This window comes from Mytilus trossulus, chromosome 3 (assembly GCF_036588685.1).
Source record: "Mytilus trossulus isolate FHL-02 chromosome 3, PNRI_Mtr1.1.1.hap1, whole genome shotgun sequence".
Taxonomy (NCBI): Eukaryota; Metazoa; Mollusca; class Bivalvia; order Mytilida; family Mytilidae; genus Mytilus; species Mytilus trossulus.
This window is the reverse complement of record NC_086375.1, coordinates 69,412,312-69,431,819: the sequence shown is the minus strand read 5'-3', so window position 1 is coordinate 69,431,819 and position 19,508 is coordinate 69,412,312. Positions and strand designations below refer to the sequence as shown.

Genomic DNA, 19,508 nt, shown 5'->3' with positions numbered 1-19,508 from the left:
TAACAAGGTGATACTTCTGAACTTCACTAGACAGATTGGTTGTTATAGAGTCTCAGTAGTTGAAGATACTTGCATACAGCCAGGTACAGAAGCTTTGATATGGTTTCACATTAACAAATATCCGTCAACAAAGATTGAAGTAGGATTATAAATCATTAAACCCTGTGACAAATTCATAGCAAAGGACAGCGCCTTAATGGCAAGAACTTTAGTGAAAGCATCATAAACCGTACCACTGCACTTCATGAACGTTGCAAATGTGGTGAGAATAATTAGAGCTGGGACAATTGTAGGAAATATAATTTCCCGGTAAACTTTATTTGCAGGAACCTGCATATAGCCCTGTCATGGACGTGATAGGCGATAACAAAAGTATAACTGATATACATAACGATCAGGACCTTCGAATTGAGTTGCAACAATTTCTGAGTAATTGCAGTGGAAATCTTAGCCAGGAGCAAAACCGTGAAGTTGAAAATCTTCTTAATGATTACAAAGATCTGTTTGCTGCATTCGACAGGGAGTTGTGTAGAACTAGTTGGTGCGCCACACCAGAAATACAGGAAATAAAGCACCAGTAAAACAACCGTCTAGTCGCACACCTATTTTTATGCGAGAGGCAGTCGAAAGACATATCGAGGACATGCTGGAACGCGGAGTAATTGAGCCAGCCGACGGTCCATGGTCGTCTGTGATAATACGTGTAAAGAAAAAGGATGGTACTTCGCGCATTTGCGTTGATTATCGCAAGGTTGACGATCTAACAGTACAAGACGCATATCCATTACCCCGCATCGACGACTCATTGGAGCAACTGTCTAAAAATAAATGGTTCTCTACTTTAGACCTTTGTTCGAGGTACTGGGGTCATTATACCGAAACCCCTACTGTTAGTCATCAAAATTCACCAATGTACCAAATCTACAGGCATTTCAACAAAACCCACCGTACGTCCTTCAACAAAGCCCATACCACATAGTCAGCTATAAATGGCCCAAATATCGCAAATTTTCACACGAGAAAACTACCGGCCTTATTTATGTGCAAAAAAATGAACGAAAAAAAATATGTAACACGAAACGACAACTGTAAGTCTTTAACATACACAAATCTACCAAATATTAACCCCTACTGTAAGTCATAAATATACACAAATGTTTCAAATCTGCAGGCTGTAATACTAAACCACAGTATTGTTGGTCACCAATATACACCAAAGTACTAAATATTTGGGCATTACAACAAAACCCTCTTGGTCCTCAATATATCCTTAAGTACCAAATTTGCAGGCATAATAGTGAGACTTTTCTTGTAAGTCCCCAATATACACCAAGGAAACAAATATGCAGGCATTACAACAAAATAACTTTATTACAGAGCATGCCAGTATTTATGTTCATGAATTGATCAATAGGAATCATATTTGGGTAAAAGGAGACAGTTTCGTAAAAGTAAATTTGCTTGTTTTTGAATCATTATTATTTGTTTCAATTGTATAGAATCATAGTGGTGATTTATCTGAATAAATATTGTTTAAACTAAAACAAAACTCATGCAAGTCATCAAAATACATCAGTGTACGAAATCAGAAGGCATTACAAAATGATTGTTTATCATTATTACTACTCAACCGGTTTTTGCAAGGTGCACGCTTCTTTTCGACATTGTGTTCAACAAAAAAGCTATATGTCATTTATTAGTAATTTTATTGTAGTAAAATATTCTAACTTCTGTAACAATATATTATAGCAAGTCCGAATGTAGTAAAGCTCGGCTACGTCCTGTATATCTTAGTATTAGATATAACTAATTACTATTGCACTGTTTATATGTACATGGCATGTAACTTTGACATCTTAGTGGTATTATCCACTGAGGATCAAGTCCTTAATTCGGAGACTGGATACAAATCAGTAAGTACTCCTTTTCTGTAAAGAAAAATTGATAAAAATGTACATGTTACTAGCATCTAAATGTGTTCATTGGTTTGTTTTTCCGTCTCAACAATTGATTACTAGTATACTTTCTAAACAAGAAATACTATAACACTTGTTTTTAATTCTTGCATCATACGAAAAACCTTATTTTATAGCAATTATTGAATTTGTATAAGAAAAACATAAATGCTAACTCGTGTGTGTAAGTATTATATGTTAACACGTTTGTTAAAGTTAACCACACAAATGCATAAAACAAAAAAAATGTAACGTTCGTTCTGATAAATAAGTGACTTGTAAAGATGTCACTAATATTTACTTTTCCAAACATTTTCATATCAAACATTACATAATAATAATTCAAATATGCTTCGTAGTCAAAAAGTGATTCAAAAAATACGTTTCCAATTGTTTTAAGCGCCTAAATATTCAATAATATTTGTAATAAAGCCTTTTGTCTGTTGACTTGTTTTCCAAGTTAAAATGTCGACATATTTTTCATATTGTATTGCGTAAATTTTATTGTTTCTTGTCATACAAAGCAACAAGCTAAAAAAAATAACACTAAACCCAATGGTATATCATTTTTTTTTATAACTAGCATGTTTATGTAATTCATATATAGCTCAAACTGTTTATCAAACGCACCACACAATAGCACTGAAACTTAAATTGTTTTTGATCAATAAAAATCCTGCGTCTCTTTTCATAAAAAATTAAAAAAGCAAAAATACTAAAAAGTCATTCACATTTTAGTAATTTTAATTTTAGTAATCACATTTAATGGTAAGATTTTTTTGTAAAAACAGTTACTGGGTCTCATTATGCACAGTGAGAAACAATTAGACTATGCTAACTTATGAGATGCCAACTTTTTTTGTAATCAAATGTAAGTGCCAATATTACTTGAGAGACCAACAGGTTATGATTTATGTGTGTTGAAAGCTTGTTATCTCCTTGTAAACTTAAATATTAGCCCCTGTACATTTAAAAACAATTTTAGCGAAAGTTAAAGCATTTAAACACAGCATATACACAGCACTGCACTCTCGACAACTATCTTACTTTGATATTTTATTAACCTGGATTCTCTGTTTTTTCAATCCTGTAATGTCACATAACATTATCTGCACAAAAAAGACATGCGTTCATAAAAAGCAAAGGGAGTCTCTCGAAACAAACTAAGTGCTTAATAAATATACTAGACATGAATTATTGGAATAATCCTGAACTTGAACAAGCTTAAGATTTTTGTTTAATAAACAAGAGAAGTAAATGTAGTGTCTTTCATGTTTGTTTTTCGTAAATTGTTTTGTTATAAATAAGACCAAATAATTTTCTCAATTGGATTCACGGTTTCACATTTTTCATGACGGGGCCTTTTTTTTGTTATTTCGAATAGACAGATAAAATATTACAGCCATTCCTTATAAATTAATTCTAAATTTCATTTAAAGCCGGAATAAATCATAAAAAAAACGTTGGTGACGTCACGGTCACATGACAGAATTATGTATATGAGCTGATACACAAAACACTGTCGGTCAAGCAAAAGACGCGTTACATCCAAAATCAAATTATTCTTGAATAAGTATAATTCATGCCACTTATTTTCAAATATAGATACAAAATTTGTAAAAATTTCATAAGAGCAAAACTTAAAACTAAATAACTAAATTATCATTATTATTAACATACCTGGGGCTACCATTATTTCATGCTTTTTAGACCTGATTCTTAAGAATGTTAAGTCATTTTGTGGGTCAATATCCCGAATTGCACTTCTAGCTTTTGCTGTTAAAGACTGTATTAATCCGGCATACTGGACTGTCGTTGGGTTATCCAATGTTGTTCTAATTGGAATACCTTAAAAAAAATTATACATGATAATAAAGGATATGCTGAATTTAAGACTTAACAATGTTATATTCCCTTCCAATAAACATCTCCTGACTCTAAAACTAATTATAGCCTTTGTTTCTGTAATTGCAAACATCAGTGATGAATACAATTTTAAACCAAATATTAGAAATATGTAAAATTAATGAGCTGTGGTATGATTGCCAATGAAACAACTATCAACAAAAGCGACTAGTCTTAAGAAAATGCAATAACAAATCATATCGCACATGTGGGCGCAACATTGAGCAAAACCACACCCGGCAAATAACCTTCGTAAGGATATGTTTTATATTCCGACACAACTTACAGTCGTTGTCTCACTTAACATAATTATGTACCAGTATCTTCACAGATATACACAATTTAAATTACTATTTAATAAGAATCATTTGCATAACAGCGTGGACAACGGCAATACTTATGTTGGTAATAATACTGAATTATCCACCTTTAACTTGTTTGTCATCGGTTATCGATAACAGTGATTTTAAGTTCACTCAGTCTGTCAGAGGTCTTCCAGATGGGTTTTAAATGGAACAGAAGATTAAAAAGTAAAAACACAAAAATATGAGGAAAATTCAAAAAGGAAAGTCACTACTCAAATGGCAAAATCAAGAGCTCAAACACATCAAACAAATCAATAACAACTGTTATATTCCTGACTTGGTACAGGCATTTTTTTAAGTAAAAAATGGTGGATTAACTCTGGTTTTAAAGCTAGCTAGTAAGTGTTATAGAAGAACGTTGACCTAATCTGACCCAATCAATAGATAACCTGAGAACGCCAAGAAATGGTCCTGTCTACCCTGTTATGAAAATAATTCTTAAAGTATTATTGTCCTTTCTTGTGCATACCTTCATTATTAACAACAATAGTTCCGACCACTCCAGGGTGTGTCTGTATTCTCTTCAGGGTTTCTTCTACTTCGTGAGACTGTGAAAAAGTATATCTGTTATTGCCAAAGTGTTCATACATTTTTAATTGTGTACAATATCAAAATAAGTGTGTGGTGCATCTTGATATGACAGCATCACAACGATCCTGTCACATATACACAAAAATAATGTTACATACATGTATTGGATACTGGGGTAAATATAATCTTGCATTTGCATACCGATCATGTACAGTATCGTTTGTTTTTCCTTCAAAAAATGACTATTAATGATTAAATGATTCAAGGTCACTGATATAATCAAATAAACTCATCATTGATACCAGGACTTAATTTAGTATATACGACAGACGCGCGTTTCGTCTACAAAAGACTCATCAATAGACTGGTGTCAGCTGGTTAGTGTACCAACACAAAGTCTATCGTGACAACTGTTTAGTTTCTGCATTGTTACTAAAATGATCAATCGTTGTTTCCATATAGAGTCCAACGGAAATATCTAGTCTATATAAAAGACGAGCAATGTAGCTATGATGACAACATAACCATTGTTGTATAAACCATTGCCAATTTGGCATAGAAAAAATTGGCATAGTCACAGGCAAAAAATGATAACTGCTTCAAACAATATCATATGAACAAAAAATTAAATAACATTTTTAGCTCACCTGGCCCGAAGGGCCAAGTGAGCTATTCCCATCACTTTGCGTCCGGCGTCCGTCGTCGTCGTCGTCGTCCGTCGTCCGTCGTCGTCCGTCGTCGTCCGTCGTCGTTAACTTTTACAAAAATCTTCTCCTCTGAAACTACTGGGCCAAATCAAACCAAACTTGGCCACAATCATCATTGGGGTATCTAGTTTAAAAAATGTGTGGCGTGACCCGGTCAACCAACCAAGATGGCCGCCACGGCTAAAAATAGAACATAGGGGTAAAATGCAGTTTTTGGCTTATAACTCAGAAACCAAAGCATTTAGAGCAAATCTGACATGGGGTAAAAATGTTTATCAGGTCAAGATCTATCTGCCCTGAAATTTTCAGATGAATCAGTCAATCGGTTGTTGGGTTGCTGCCCCTGAATTGGTAATTTTGAGGAAATTTTGCTGTTTTTGGTTATTATCTTGAATATTATTATAGATAGAGATAAACTGTAAACAGCAATAATGTTCAGCAAAGTAAGATCTACAAATAAGTCAACATGACCAAAATGGTCAGTTGACCCGTTTAGGAGTTATTGCCCTTTATAGTCAATTTTTAACCATTTTTCGTAAATTAAAGTAATCTTTTACAAAAATCTTCTCCTCTGAAACTACTGGGCCAAATTAATTCAAACTTGGCCACAATCATCTTTGGGGTATCTAGTTTAAAAAATGTGTGGCGTGACCTGGTCAACCAACCAAGATGGCCGCCACCGCTAAAAATAGAACATAGGGGTAAAATGCAGTTTTTGGCTTATAACTCAAAAACCAAAGCATTTTGAGGAAATCTGACATGGGATAAAAATGTTTATCAGGTCAAGATCTATCTGCCCTGAAATTTTCAGATGAATCGGTCAATCGGTTGTTGGGTTGCTGCCCCTGAATTGGTAATTTTGAGGAAATTTTGCTGTTTTTGGTTATTATCTTGAATATTATTATAGATAGAGATAAATTGTAAACAGCAATAATGTTCAGCAAAGTAAGATCTACAAATAAGTCAACATGACCAAAATGGTCAGTTGACCCCTTTAGGAGTTATTGCCCTTTATAGTCAATCTTTAACCATTTTTCATAAATCTAAGTAATCTTTTACAAAATCTCCACTGAAACTACTAGGCCACAATCATCTTTGGGGTATCTAGTTTGAAAAATGTGTCCGATGACCTGGCCATTCAACCAAGATGGCCGCCACGGCTAAAAATAGAACATAGGGGTAAAATGCAGTTTTTGGCTTATAACTATGAAACCAAAGCATCTAGAGCAAATCTGACAAGAAGTTAAATTGTTAATCAAGTCAATATCTATCTGCCCTGAATTTTTCAGATGAATTGGACAACTGGTTGTTGGGTTGCTGCCCTCCAATTGGTAATTTTTAAAGAAGTTTTGCCGTTTTTGGTTATCTTGAATACTATTATAGATAGCGATAAACTGTAAACAGCAATAATGTTCAGCAAAGTAAGATCTACAAATAAGTCAACATGACCTAAATGGTCAATTGACCCCTTAAGGAGTTATTGCCCTTTATAGTCAATTTTTAACAATTTTCATTAATTTGGTAAATTTATGTAAATTTTTACCAAATATAGTCTTCTGTTACTAATGGGCAAAGTTCATTATAGATATAATTGTAAGAAGCAAAATCGTTCAGTAAAGTAAGAACTTCAAACACATCACCATCACCAAAATACAATTTTGTCATGAATCCATTTGTGTCCTTTGTTTAATATGCACATAGACCAAGGTGAGCGACACAGGCTCTTTAGAGCCTCTAGTTATTTATGTTAAACATGCAGGTAACATACAGAATTCATCTTCTGACAATCACGGTTTGCGTTTTTACGAATCTTATATGTTTACTTTATGTATGCTTTATATTTGTCTTTGGAAATTTGGCCTTATCTTATAAGTTATACTCTCAGGAATACAATTGTTTGTTTTACAGTATTGCAAAAACTTTTCCAAAACTTGGCCATGCATTGCTCATTATTGTTAATGGCAGTATGTATACCAAAAAGATAACCCTGAATAGACAGGCCACTTATTATGACTTGATAAGTTGTATATGTAACAAGAGTAGTGCCCAAGTTGTTATTATATTATATATTCATATGAGTCAAAGGCAAAGTGTATAAATATTTATATATGTATCAAATAACGATGACTTGATGTCCCTTGACAAAGCGTTTTGTCGACAGTATTAACATTGAACTGTATACATTTGTATCACAATTTTCTTTGTTTATTATGATGATAATGGTGAACGTGTGAAAATGTAAGATATATCAAAGGCTTACCATTCTTGTTGAATTATTGTAGAAAATTGGGTTTCTAGTTGACTTCCTCTGTTGCTATATACAAAAATATGTTTATCGTCATGCGTAGTTGTTGATTTCCGATTTAAATCATCATTTTAAAGTAATTAAAATGTCAATTTTTGTAGTAAAATTGTAGGTTTATTGATTTTTAAAAGTGTTTGTAAATATACGCTCCAACAATTTACACATAACACAAATATGACGGAGAAATTTAAGTAGTTTAAAGGTCTGACTTCTGATGAAATATATTTAAATATCTCTTCTATATATTTATGTACATCGAACCTCTTCTTTCGATGAACTTAAAAATAATAATATGTTTATGCTAATGTTTACTAATCTTACTTCAAGTCATCCAGATTAGAACTAAATAAGATGAATAGTGGTGGATTTCAAGTCAGTAAAGGAGAAAAGAGATGTGATGTAGGGGATGCTTTTTCTATTCACCCGATGATGCAAAACGATACATGAAATCTTAGACTAAACAATATTACCCATAGTGGGACTATAGTACAGTCTCAGTTGAAAGACAAATCATAATTTTGTTACTCCTGATACCATTTTGGCTTTGGTAAGAATATTTTTTCTTATTATTATTTTAAACACATACATCTTTCTAATTAACAAATAAAATAAAATGAGCAGCATCTCGTTCAAGTCGATCTTATTGTGGTATATTTAATTAAGAAGATGTGGTGTGAGTGCCAATGAGACAAATCTCCATCTAAGTCACAAAAAGTTGAAAATTATTAATCAAAAAAAAGTACAGAAAAAACACAGAACCTTGGATCTTACCTAACAGCAAGATATAATCCTGATCCTGATAAAGGACCCGAAAAATGACTAGTGTCAAACCATTCAAACAGGAAAACCAACGGTTTTATCTATATAAAAAAAATGAGAAACGATAAACACTTATGATTCACAGCAATAAAAAGTAAAATCCTAAAAATTCACAGAACCCCAAGGAATATTCTAAAAGGAAAGTCTCTTATCAAATGGCAAAATCAAAAGCTCAAACACATCAAACGAATGGGTTATAACTGTTATATTGCTGACTTGGTACATGTATTTGCTTATGTAAAACCTGGTTTTAAAGCTAGCTAAACCTCTCACTTGTATGACAGTCACATCAAAATCCACCATATTGACAACGATATATCAACAAAATAAACAGACACAACAGGCAAAAACGTAAAAAACAGTGTTACAAAAGTCAACATTTTGTTATTACTATAAACACAAACACATATGTAACATTGAAAGAAGTACAAATTGGCATATAGACCAAATTTAACGTACTAGCAAAAATTAAAGACAAGAATACACAAATTTACAAAGTACATTAACACAATGACGGGATGTATAAGTACATATCCACATCATATATGTATCAAATTAACATGATAAAAAGGCATATAGACAAAGAACATTATCGAAAATGAGAGACAAGAATACGTCATCCACTGACATAAGGTTCTTGACTTTATGCAGGTGCAAACAAATGCAGCGGGTTGTACAGTCACGAACCATCACCCTAACCTGAAGTAGAAGTGCAACATTGCGGTATATACCATTGAAAGACCCACAAACAAATATCAATTGAAATATAATCTGAATGATGTATAGATAATGTGTTCATATGTAACCTCAGACATTTATACTGCTACACAGTTCAATTGTTTTCTTGTCTTACAATTACAACATCAATTAACAACATTGTGCAATCTCATCGTTTCGAATTATTTATACGCATATCCAGTCTGGCCAAGTCAGCCAAGCTATCCACAAGCGTTGGATCGTATGGCTAGCTTTAGTCAGTCTGGTGTAAATTCTTTAAAAATAAATCCTCAAGCAATAAACAATTATTTGTTTGTGTAATTCTGGGAAAAAAGGATAGGAAGTTAAAAAAAATTCTTAATAACAAGGTATAATTCTGAATTCATGTGTACGGAATTTATTACGACTTTTAAAAAAAAATCATAGTCCTGTAACATTAATGTACAATTTATGGATTGCATTTAATGATCAATGAATCACTGCTACAGAACCAGAAGAAAATTTAAAAATAGCACGTCCAAAAAGAACAATTGCTGCCATGATTTGACAACAATTAGATAAAATTGTGGTAAATCAAGAAAAGAACAATAAAAGTGTTTTAAAATACCATCTAGCAAAACACCGCAATATTCAAGTGATCGAGTGGAACCACCTCGAAGACACTGCGCACCGAGTGTTGGGAGCTTCAAAACCACAGGCACTTGTCTCAGAAAAAAAAATTTCCTATATACCAGTTATAATAAGGTATATATGAAAAATTTTTTCTGAGACAAGTGCCTGTGAGTAAAACCAACTGTCTAATATAATTAAAACAAGAGACTCTCAAGAGCCTGAATCGCTCACCTGTATTTCAGAGGAGAAGAAGGGTAATTATAAACTTCTTAAGGAGTCAATTGACAATTTTGGTCATATTAACTTTTTTTAGTAGATCTTACTTTGCAGCCGGCTGAAAATTATTGCTGCTTGCAGTTTATATCTATCTATAATGATCTATAATAATATTCAAGATAATGTTAAAAGTTTTAAACTACCAGTATGGTGGCAGCCACCCACAAATGGGCTGTTCGATTCGTCTGATAATTTCAGGGCCGATAGATTGTCAAGTTTCACTATAGCAGTGACTAGGGCATGTAGGGATGAGCAAGTTTTAGCAAATCAAGCAGTACAGAATTTTACAAAGATTAAAAGTCCATTGTCTATCACCTATGTAAATATAGGGATACATTGATAAAACTAAATTTTACGTAGTTACTTAAATGTTCTCAGTTTTCATTAAAAGAAATGTAACATAAATGATATAAAAAATAAAACACTCTTTATCGAACGAAAACATGGGTTACCTCCCTTAACAGGAAATCTCTTATTGATTTCCCACCCACCATTTGTCCGAATGTCAACAATCAAAGATGTAAAAAGACAACATATGCAATCTTCTGTTACTTAACAGAAGATGGATAGTGCTTACGGAATTTCAGAGGTTTTAAATATACCAGGGAATCACATAAAATGGCTGTCAAAGACCAGAACTGTTTGTTTGGTTAGTTTCATTTGAACTGTTTGGTCTTAGTTTCATAATCATGAAAATATGATATTTGGATAATTTAAGATTTCCGCATTATACAGTAAACAGTGACACACGAGATCCGGAAATAAGATACAATGTACAGTTATTCTATTTCCTGAGTCCCTTAAGATATATGTCGGCATAAAGCTGTACTGAGCTTATCATGTTTGTAAATGTTTATGTGACCTGACTTTAAAATAAAATTTTCTAATCTATTCTCTACATTATACATTTATAACCGTTTTCATTAAATTAAAAAACTTATCTTTGTGTTTCATGAGTTTGAATGCATTGTCACTGTGTTTTCTGGATAGACCTATACTGTATGTACATGTTCATAGGCGGATCCAGGGGGGGGCCTGGGGGGCCCGGGCCCCCCCCCTTTGATGGGAAAAATTTGATTGATTATATAGGGAATCATTGAAGCATGACTGGAGCGGGCCCCCTCTTAGGTCAGTCAGCGGGCCCCCCTTTAGGAAAAGTTCTGGATCTGCCACTGATGTTACGATTATGTATGTACAGTTCGGATTTTTTGTCGAAATTATATATACTCCTTATCATCCCTATTTGTCTGCCATTACTGGACATCACACAGGTTCCTGTAAAACTTTGACATCACAAAACAAAAAATCTGTCACCACAATGGAAAAGGGATTGATGTATGATGTCAATAGTTCAAGCAGGACAGATTCTCGGGTCAGCCGGGAATAGCAATTAAGTGTATATCTATAAGTAAAACCCTACAGAAGGGTAGGAATGGGGTATCCTAAATGAAGAATGACAGTTAAATTTTAACTTTAATTATTTTACTCTAATTGACACTATTGACAGAATCAAATGGAGGTTTGACGAATGACAATAAATATTGAGGCTCGTTCATTTGACCCTGACAGTGGCGAAGAAAAAAAAAGATGGCTGACAATTAAGGTCATTCCCACCCTCCAACATTGTCACATATATACATATCTTAAAGTATGTTAAAGTGCAATACTTATAACGTAACGGTACCCAAATTGCACTGAGTACCCAAATTGCAACTATTTAGCAAAATTAGCAGCGGCCATCCTACAAGATTGCCTAAAGACTACACAATTTGTATTTTATGATTTGATACTATGCACATCTTTCAACATAGGTGAAAATATTTAGATATGCACAAAACGTTCACAGTATTTATCAAAAGATGAAGTATTTACTGAAAAAACAAAATGTACTGAAACGTCGCCATGCGACGTCATCAAAACGTCATCTTTTTAAAATGATCAAATACAATATGTTACAAGTACCTATTTAATAAAAAAATGAAGAGTAAAGCATGGACTTATATCCAATTGTTGAAGAAATGAAAAAAAGCTCTGTTATTCGACTTTTGACGATGCGAATTTAAGCATAGATGCAGTTTGGGAACTCCTCATTTCAGAATTATTGATGGTTCGGAGGTAAGGTTAGACCAATTTTTCTATTATTCCATATGGATTAAAAATTGAATTGGTATACATTGTACCTATATATTGAAGAAGGATACGGCCGTAAAATAGTGAAAAAACTGTCAAAATAGGTGCAATTTGGGTACCGTCACATTACATGTAGTACGTATTATTTTATCAGAATACATCAAAGTTAATAAGGCCTAAAATAAAATATTGTTTGTTTCCCCAATCCCGACCGACCCTGCAAAAACAGTGCTACTCATAAAATTTTATTGTCAAAACTAAGTCAAATATTGTTTTATTCATTTTGGATTTTCAGGCTTACCAGATCGTCTGATAATGTTCAAGCTTTTTGGAAAAATAAAATTATTTCCCTACCTACCTACCCACACCTGTTTGGCAGGGTCGGGATTGGGGAATCAAACAATATTTTAATTTAGGCCTATGTAAATTTGAGTTGTCTCCCCTTGCTCAAGTTATAAACTAGTGTGAACATTGAAACACTAAGGATAAAGATCAAATTTATAGTATTTATAAAGGAAACAAGGTCTAGCTAGTTTCTAGTACTTTCAACACACCTTTAGATAATAAATAAAAATTCAGATTTTACTAAAGTCCATTTTTTAACGTTATAACTTATAAGTGGCTTTTGTTTCAAGGTACATTGTATATTACAGGGGAACATCTAATTATGAAGGAATTTAATGTTCTAATCTGTGTCATACCTCTGTTTTAAATAGGTACCAGATTCATGGTTACACAGTGTTGTTGAGAGAACATTGTCTGCATATAGATGGAACAATGAGCTATGTTTATCAGACTGTGACCAGTATCTTGCCTTGTCCAAGACCACGATTCCACATCCTTGGAAAAGAATATCTATAAAAATTTGTCAAAAGTCAGATGATTTGATATCCGGGTAAGTAGGCCTTATACTGGCAAGATTTTCTTTCATGTAACTTAGAGATGCCAATTCACAATAATCCTGTTTAATGTACAAACAGTTGGCTAGAGAGTTACAGTCACTATATTTGATCTTTGAAAAGATTTTTTATCTCCTGGTTAGTCAGTCAAAGGAAATAAGCTCTATACTACTTTTAAAAACTGACAGTTCAAATAACACAAATTTTTTACCATGAAAACTGCTACAATAAACAAAAACACTTGGGAAACTGTATTCTTTCTTTTGAACATGGGCCTTGAAATTCATCATACATGTGTTACCTATAACACACCTATATAACATTATTAACAAATACCTTCATAGAGCATGTAAAATCAGATCAAAGATTTGTGTTTGATAAGGCTCCAATATGACTCATTATTTTTCTTAATTTTCAAAAAAGAATTAAATGACAGCAGACTGAAACAATGAAATTAACTATAAAATCCCGTAGCTATATATACATATATAGGTAAACCATTTCTGTAAACCAAGTTTGAACATTTCAAGAGGCTATCAATGGTCTTGCATGTTCTATTTTAGATTACCAGATGGACCCCTCATACATAGTCCTGAAACCAGCAGTTCTTTACATGGTCATCTAAGTGAAATCAACAGGGATAATTACCTCAATCTTTGGGCCAAGAAATACTATGATGTACAACCCAAGCAGGCAGTATCTGATAAACTATTACAAAAGGTAGAATTTTTGATATATGAATATTACGGGAAAAGAAGGGATGTGGTATACTTATCTGAATAACTAAACAACACTTTTAATGCTCCTTTTCATGGTTAAGTCATAATGCGGCAACCAACAGTAAGCAAAAGCTCACATTACACTGCAATTTAGCACTGGTTTAAGTGAAAGTCTTTGCATTATGTCCATGACACTAAATTTAAATCTGTGTATTAAGTATTGAAGCTGATGCTTGGTAACATCTAACTATAGACTATATCATTTTGCTAGAGATTAAATTTTATAAAGATATTCTGAAGAACATGTACATTCTTATTTACTATTTGCAATTATGCATTTTTCAGGCTTTAAAAGGTGTTAAAAATTCTTGCTTTTGAAAAATGTTGAAATTACAGATGACTACTTAATGGTGAAAATTACAATTGATAAATTCTATTACTTTTTTAATGATCAGTCAAAAATATTGGTCTTACATTTGTACACCTAAAGATATTGCTTTTTTTCAGAAATGTGATGTCCTTCAACATTATTTGGAAAGACTTTATCCAGAGCAGATGGCAGACTTGAAAACCAGCAGGCAAAGTTCAGTTACCCATATATCATCTAGTCCTTGTTCATTACAGAACATTTTACATGTAATCAAGATATATGAGACAGACGATGCCTTTTATGTGATACAGCCATTTGTGCTTCATAATATTCAGAATGTTATAGCCTTCAGTCCTGCTGTTTTCAAATCTTCTATGACCAAACCACTGTTTGTTCTTTATCAGTTACTACATTTGCTTAATCAGTTGCACAAAAAGGGATTAATTCTTGGTAATGTTAGCTTACATGATGTACTCTGTGATGAGAAACTATGGATTTATACTTCAGGTTTGCAATTTGAAAATATTTTGGAGATTTTACAATCAAAACAAAATGGGCCAGAAATAGTTGGCAAGGATAATTTACCTTCAAGAACAACACGAAATCAAAATGTAAAATCTGAAATAGACAGTAAAAAGATTTTAAATATTCAGAGAACAGACATATGTAATGAAGCATCAAATAGCAAAAGGATTTATTCTGATCAAGATCATTCAGGTGTTTCAATAGTTAGGGAGCATCCTATGTGTTCAAGGCTAATCAGTGAATCAGACAGTTTAGTAGAAGATGCTAGAATGTTTTTACAGTCTAATTATACAAGAAAATACTCGGTACATAACTTGCCAACTTTAGTAGAAGATTGGGTACATAAAAGAATTACAAACTTTAAATATTTGATGGTTTTGAATCATTTAGCAGGCAGAAGAATGTCTGATCCAAATAATCATCCAATACTTCCATGGGTTATGGAATTTTCATCAACTGAAGAAGAGTTTGATATGAGGGATTTAACAAAGAGTAAATACAGACTTACTAAAGGTGACAACCAACTGGATTTAACATTTGAATCACACACGTTTTTCAAAGATAATATTCACATTCCCCATCACGTATCAGACATTTTGTCAGACATTACATACTATGTGTACAAAGCTAGAAGGACTCCTAAATCCATTTTGTGTTCACATGTCCGCCCTAAATGGGTTCCTAATGAGTATCCTCTGAGTATGATGCGCATGTATAATTGGTCTCCAGATGAATGCATTCCAGAATTTTACACAGATCCATTAATATTTTCATCAATTCATGAAGATTTGCCAGATTTAGAATTGCCGGTTTGGTGTACAACCCCAGAAGAATTTATAGTCAAGCATATGGAGGTTTTGGAGAGTGATAAAGTTTCTGAGAACCTACATCAATGGATAGATCTCACCTTTGGATTCAAGGTACTTTGACAAATAAATCACTTTTATATATACTGGAATATTTTTTTAAACATACAAATAGTTCTCTTCATCAATTGGAAAAGTTGATAATTAACATTTCTTAATGATGATCTTATTTTTAAATTACACATAGAACAAAATGTATTTTAAAAACTTATTTAAAAAAATATGTAAAATAAATTTCTTGCTTCATTATTTTTAAAATCTTGCATTTTTAAGATGACAACTTTAAAAGTGTTACAATATTGATTGATTTAGGAATTTCCCTTTCAATAAAAGTTCAAAATGCATTATTAAGTTTTTAGAGATTTGTAGGCAAGTTATGATCATTGTTTCACAGAAATTAATAAAAGTCTTTGTATAATGTTATACAGTTATCAGGTATTGTGGCTGTGAAGGAGAAGAATATCAACCTCCAGCTTGTAGATGACCATAAAAACATTACAAATCATGGGGTAGTACAACTGTTTACAGAACCACACCCTTACAGAATACCCAAACAACTAGCTAATAAACCTGAACCTCCAAAGATTGCTAAAAATGTTTTGTGGTCACAGGTAAGTCAGATTATTACATTTGAATAGTTCAATCAAACTAGGAATAGTTCCATCAAAGAAGACAGTTGGAACAAGCGACTTAAGTTTTTTTAAACAAAGGACTCATACATAAGTAAAATGAATACATTTGTAATGCACATATTTAACATTTGTGGTTTTTTTAGTTGAAATTTTTTTCTTTTGTGTTATTTTTAGTTGAATTTTCTTTCTTTTGTGTTATTTTTAGTTGAAATTTCTTTCTTTTGTGTTATTCTTTATAGTTGAAATTTCTTTCTTGTAAATAAGAGGTATCAGAAATTCACCAATGCTCCGCATATATTTTTAAAATCCATATGAATATACATTGTACCACCCACAAGAAAAACACATAGGAAATCATATGTTCTAATGGAGCAAGATATGATGTGTCTGTGAGATAAGAATATCTTATTACTTATACATCACTAAAGTTGTAAATCCAAATGCTTGAAAGGGAATATGACACAATCAAATGTATAACCAAATACAGAAAGCCTAACTTTGTACATTGTATTACCAAATACAGAAAGCCTAACTTTGTACATTGTATTACCAAATACAGAAAGCCTAACTTTGTACATTGTATTACCAAATACAGAAAGCCTAACTTTGTACATTGTTTTACCAAATACAGAAAGCCTAACTTTGTACATTCATAGAAAATGGTAATGATAAACATATTATTCATGAAGAGAATTATTTTAACATAGCACACAAAACTCATCCTTTGCTTATCTATAATGATATTTCAAAAACTTTGAAACACTATAAGATATTTTACAATTCTTTGTTGTTACCTTTCATAGAAACTCCCAACCAATATGACAAAAGCCTTTGGCCTAAGGTACAATATGTAGAAATTGCTATATCATAAAAAAAAATACTGAGAAATTAATTACACACTATGCTAATAACACATGACTTGTTCACTTTACACATACATGCATGTTGATTTTTATAGATACATGGTTTAGAAGAAGCTGCCCTCCCTGGAGACAGAAGGTAAATTGTACAGTAACCTATAGTGTATGCATTAACATCAGACAAATATCACATAGAATACTAGGAAATATCTGACATCTTCAAAGGAAAGAACTTTAATTGCTGTTTTGTAGTATGGCCAATTCATGAATGTCTTTATTAATGAAGTGAATAGCTCACACCATTCAGGTTCTTGTAGAGGCATACACTTTAGTTTAAGCATTTCAGCAACTTGCTCTGTATTATGCACTTTCAATTTATACTGGTCAGGAAAAGAAACCAATTTCACCCAAAATATTTTGTACTTGGTTAAATCTCTCAGTTATTCAGGCTTTATTTTCTAGAAAACAAAATTTATTCTCTTTGATTTAAAAATTCATTAAACTATATATGCAATAAAATTGAGAATGGAAATGGGGAATGTGTCAAAGAGACAACAACCCGACCATAGAGCAGACAACAGCAGAAGGTCACCAACAGGTCTTCAATGCAGCAAGAAATTCCTGCACCCCCGAAGTCAAGTTTGATATGTTTTACTTCGATTTGAAATAATATGTGAAATGTGTAATTAAGTGTGTTACTCATGTTATGTTAGGTAGTTTTGATCTTATGCAGTTTATGCAGTATTCAAAAAGAAGTATTTTTTTATATTTTTATATTTCAGAATAGGATCATTTTCACAAACAGCACAGAGACCAGAAACAGCCACTGTTATATTACCCAGATATTATGATCCTTTGGCAAGTCTGAATCAGCTAGAGGTCCTTTATAACTTAACAAGTCACAACATGGGGCAGATACCACCAAAACTACAACAGGAGGTACATGACATAAACAGGCTTTCAAATAAACCATAATCTAATTAAGAAATAATTCATGGAAGCCATAGATTTGGAAATTTACACATGGCATGGGCTGTGATATCCAAAATTCATCCTGAGCTTTAACAAGGGATATAAATTAACGAATATCACGGCATGAAACCTTTTTATTATGCCACAGAATAAGAATAATAGTTCTGAAGTGTACATGTATTTTTAATTGTAATATTTTACACAATGAAATCGACATAGCATTTGCACATAGGTTATGATTCATGTGGGTTTACATGGGAGGTATGTATTAACAGCCATTATTATGTATATCTCTTAGTCTGGACTAAGTATAGATATATCGAGAATTTTATCACGGTGTTGTTTACCAATCGAAAGAAGAGTGTCATATTAGAATTACTTATTGAAGTTATTGAGAATTTGATATGCTGATTCATTAGATCTAGCTATGAATACTGTAAAATATGGGTTTCAAGTTATAAAGATTTTTCTTATTAAATTTCAAATGTTTGAAAAACATGAGTGAAAATTTCCTCTGTACAAAAAGTTTTGATTAAAATAGGGAACTTGAAAATATATACTTGCAGAACAAATGCACCTATGAAAGTTATACAAGAAAATTCTGAAACTATCTTGTTGATCCTTGCAGTATTACAAATATTATCTTTTTGTACAATTTTTTAACTGATTTTAGTACTTTTAAGGTTAAGATACATATATGAATCTATTTTTTGAATAGGAAGAAAACAAACTACCAGATAATGCAGCTCATGTGATGAGAGATATGTATGTGTTTGGATGTCTGATGTGTGAACTGTTTCTCCAACCAGTCCTCTACATGGAGGAATCAAACGCACCTCTACACAAAAGATGGAAGCTGATATGTAAATACTGTACAGAAAATACTGCTTTGGTTCCAAAGTGAGTGTAAACTTAAGACAAATAATATGTAAAAGATGTTAAGAAAAACTTTGAGAAATTGTTGAAAATTACAGTTATACTGACTTTTTTTCTAAACGCTTTCAGATATTGGGCTGATTTTTTGTATGTGAGTTCATAATGATAAGTTACAGATCAAGTTCAAGTTTCGTTCTGCTCCACTAATTTTTGCAGTGATTACGGGCTTTGGACTTTGAGAAATTGTTGAAAATCACAGCTACATGTATACAGACTTTTTTTCTGAATGCCTTCAGATCTTAGGCTGATTTTTGGTATGTGAGTTTTCAATGATGAGTTATGGGTCAAGTGTAAATTTCGTTCTGCTGCGCTAATTTTCGCTGAAATTACGGACTTGGACTATGATAAATTATTGAAAATCACAGTTATACGGATTTTTTCTCTATTCCCCTCCAGATTTTGAGCTG

The 19,508-nt window shown here is 32.5% G+C and overlaps 2 protein-coding genes across 4 annotated transcripts in view; one reads left to right on the top strand and one right to left on the bottom strand.

Annotated features, from left to right (window-relative positions):
• Window positions 1–1,689: 1,689 nt before the first annotated feature.
• LOC134712253 (dynein light chain roadblock-type 2-like) lies at window positions 1,690–7,927 on the bottom strand. Its single transcript, XM_063573619.1, has 4 exons — window positions 7,724–7,927; window positions 4,695–4,773; window positions 3,636–3,803; window positions 1,690–1,928 (listed from the first exon to the last, which is right to left on the bottom strand). The coding sequence occupies exons 1-4, from the start codon at window positions 7,724–7,726 to the stop codon at window positions 1,888–1,890; spliced, it is 291 nt and encodes a 96-aa protein (XP_063429689.1). The 5' UTR covers window positions 7,727–7,927; the 3' UTR covers window positions 1,690–1,887.
• Window positions 7,928–10,667: 2,740 nt separating this feature from the next.
• LOC134712252 (WD repeat-containing protein 81-like) overlaps window positions 10,668–19,508 on the top strand; it is a 31,021-nt gene continuing 22,180 nt past the window's right edge. For all 3 annotated transcript variants that reach the window (XR_010106272.1, XM_063573618.1, XM_063573617.1), the window contains exons 1-8: window positions 10,668–10,841; window positions 13,039–13,217; window positions 13,785–13,941; window positions 14,448–15,755; window positions 16,130–16,312; window positions 17,292–17,332; window positions 17,976–18,132; window positions 18,884–19,065. Coding sequence is in view for 2 of the 3 variants with exons in the window: in XM_063573618.1 (XP_063429688.1) it covers window positions 10,755–10,841; window positions 13,039–13,217; window positions 13,785–13,941; window positions 14,448–15,755; window positions 16,130–16,312; window positions 17,292–17,332; window positions 17,976–18,132; window positions 18,884–19,065 (2,294 nt within the window). In the remaining variant the exon portion in view is untranslated. The remainder of the gene's footprint in view (window positions 10,842–13,038; window positions 13,218–13,784; window positions 13,942–14,447; window positions 15,756–16,129; window positions 16,313–17,291; window positions 17,333–17,975; window positions 18,133–18,883; window positions 19,066–19,508) is intronic.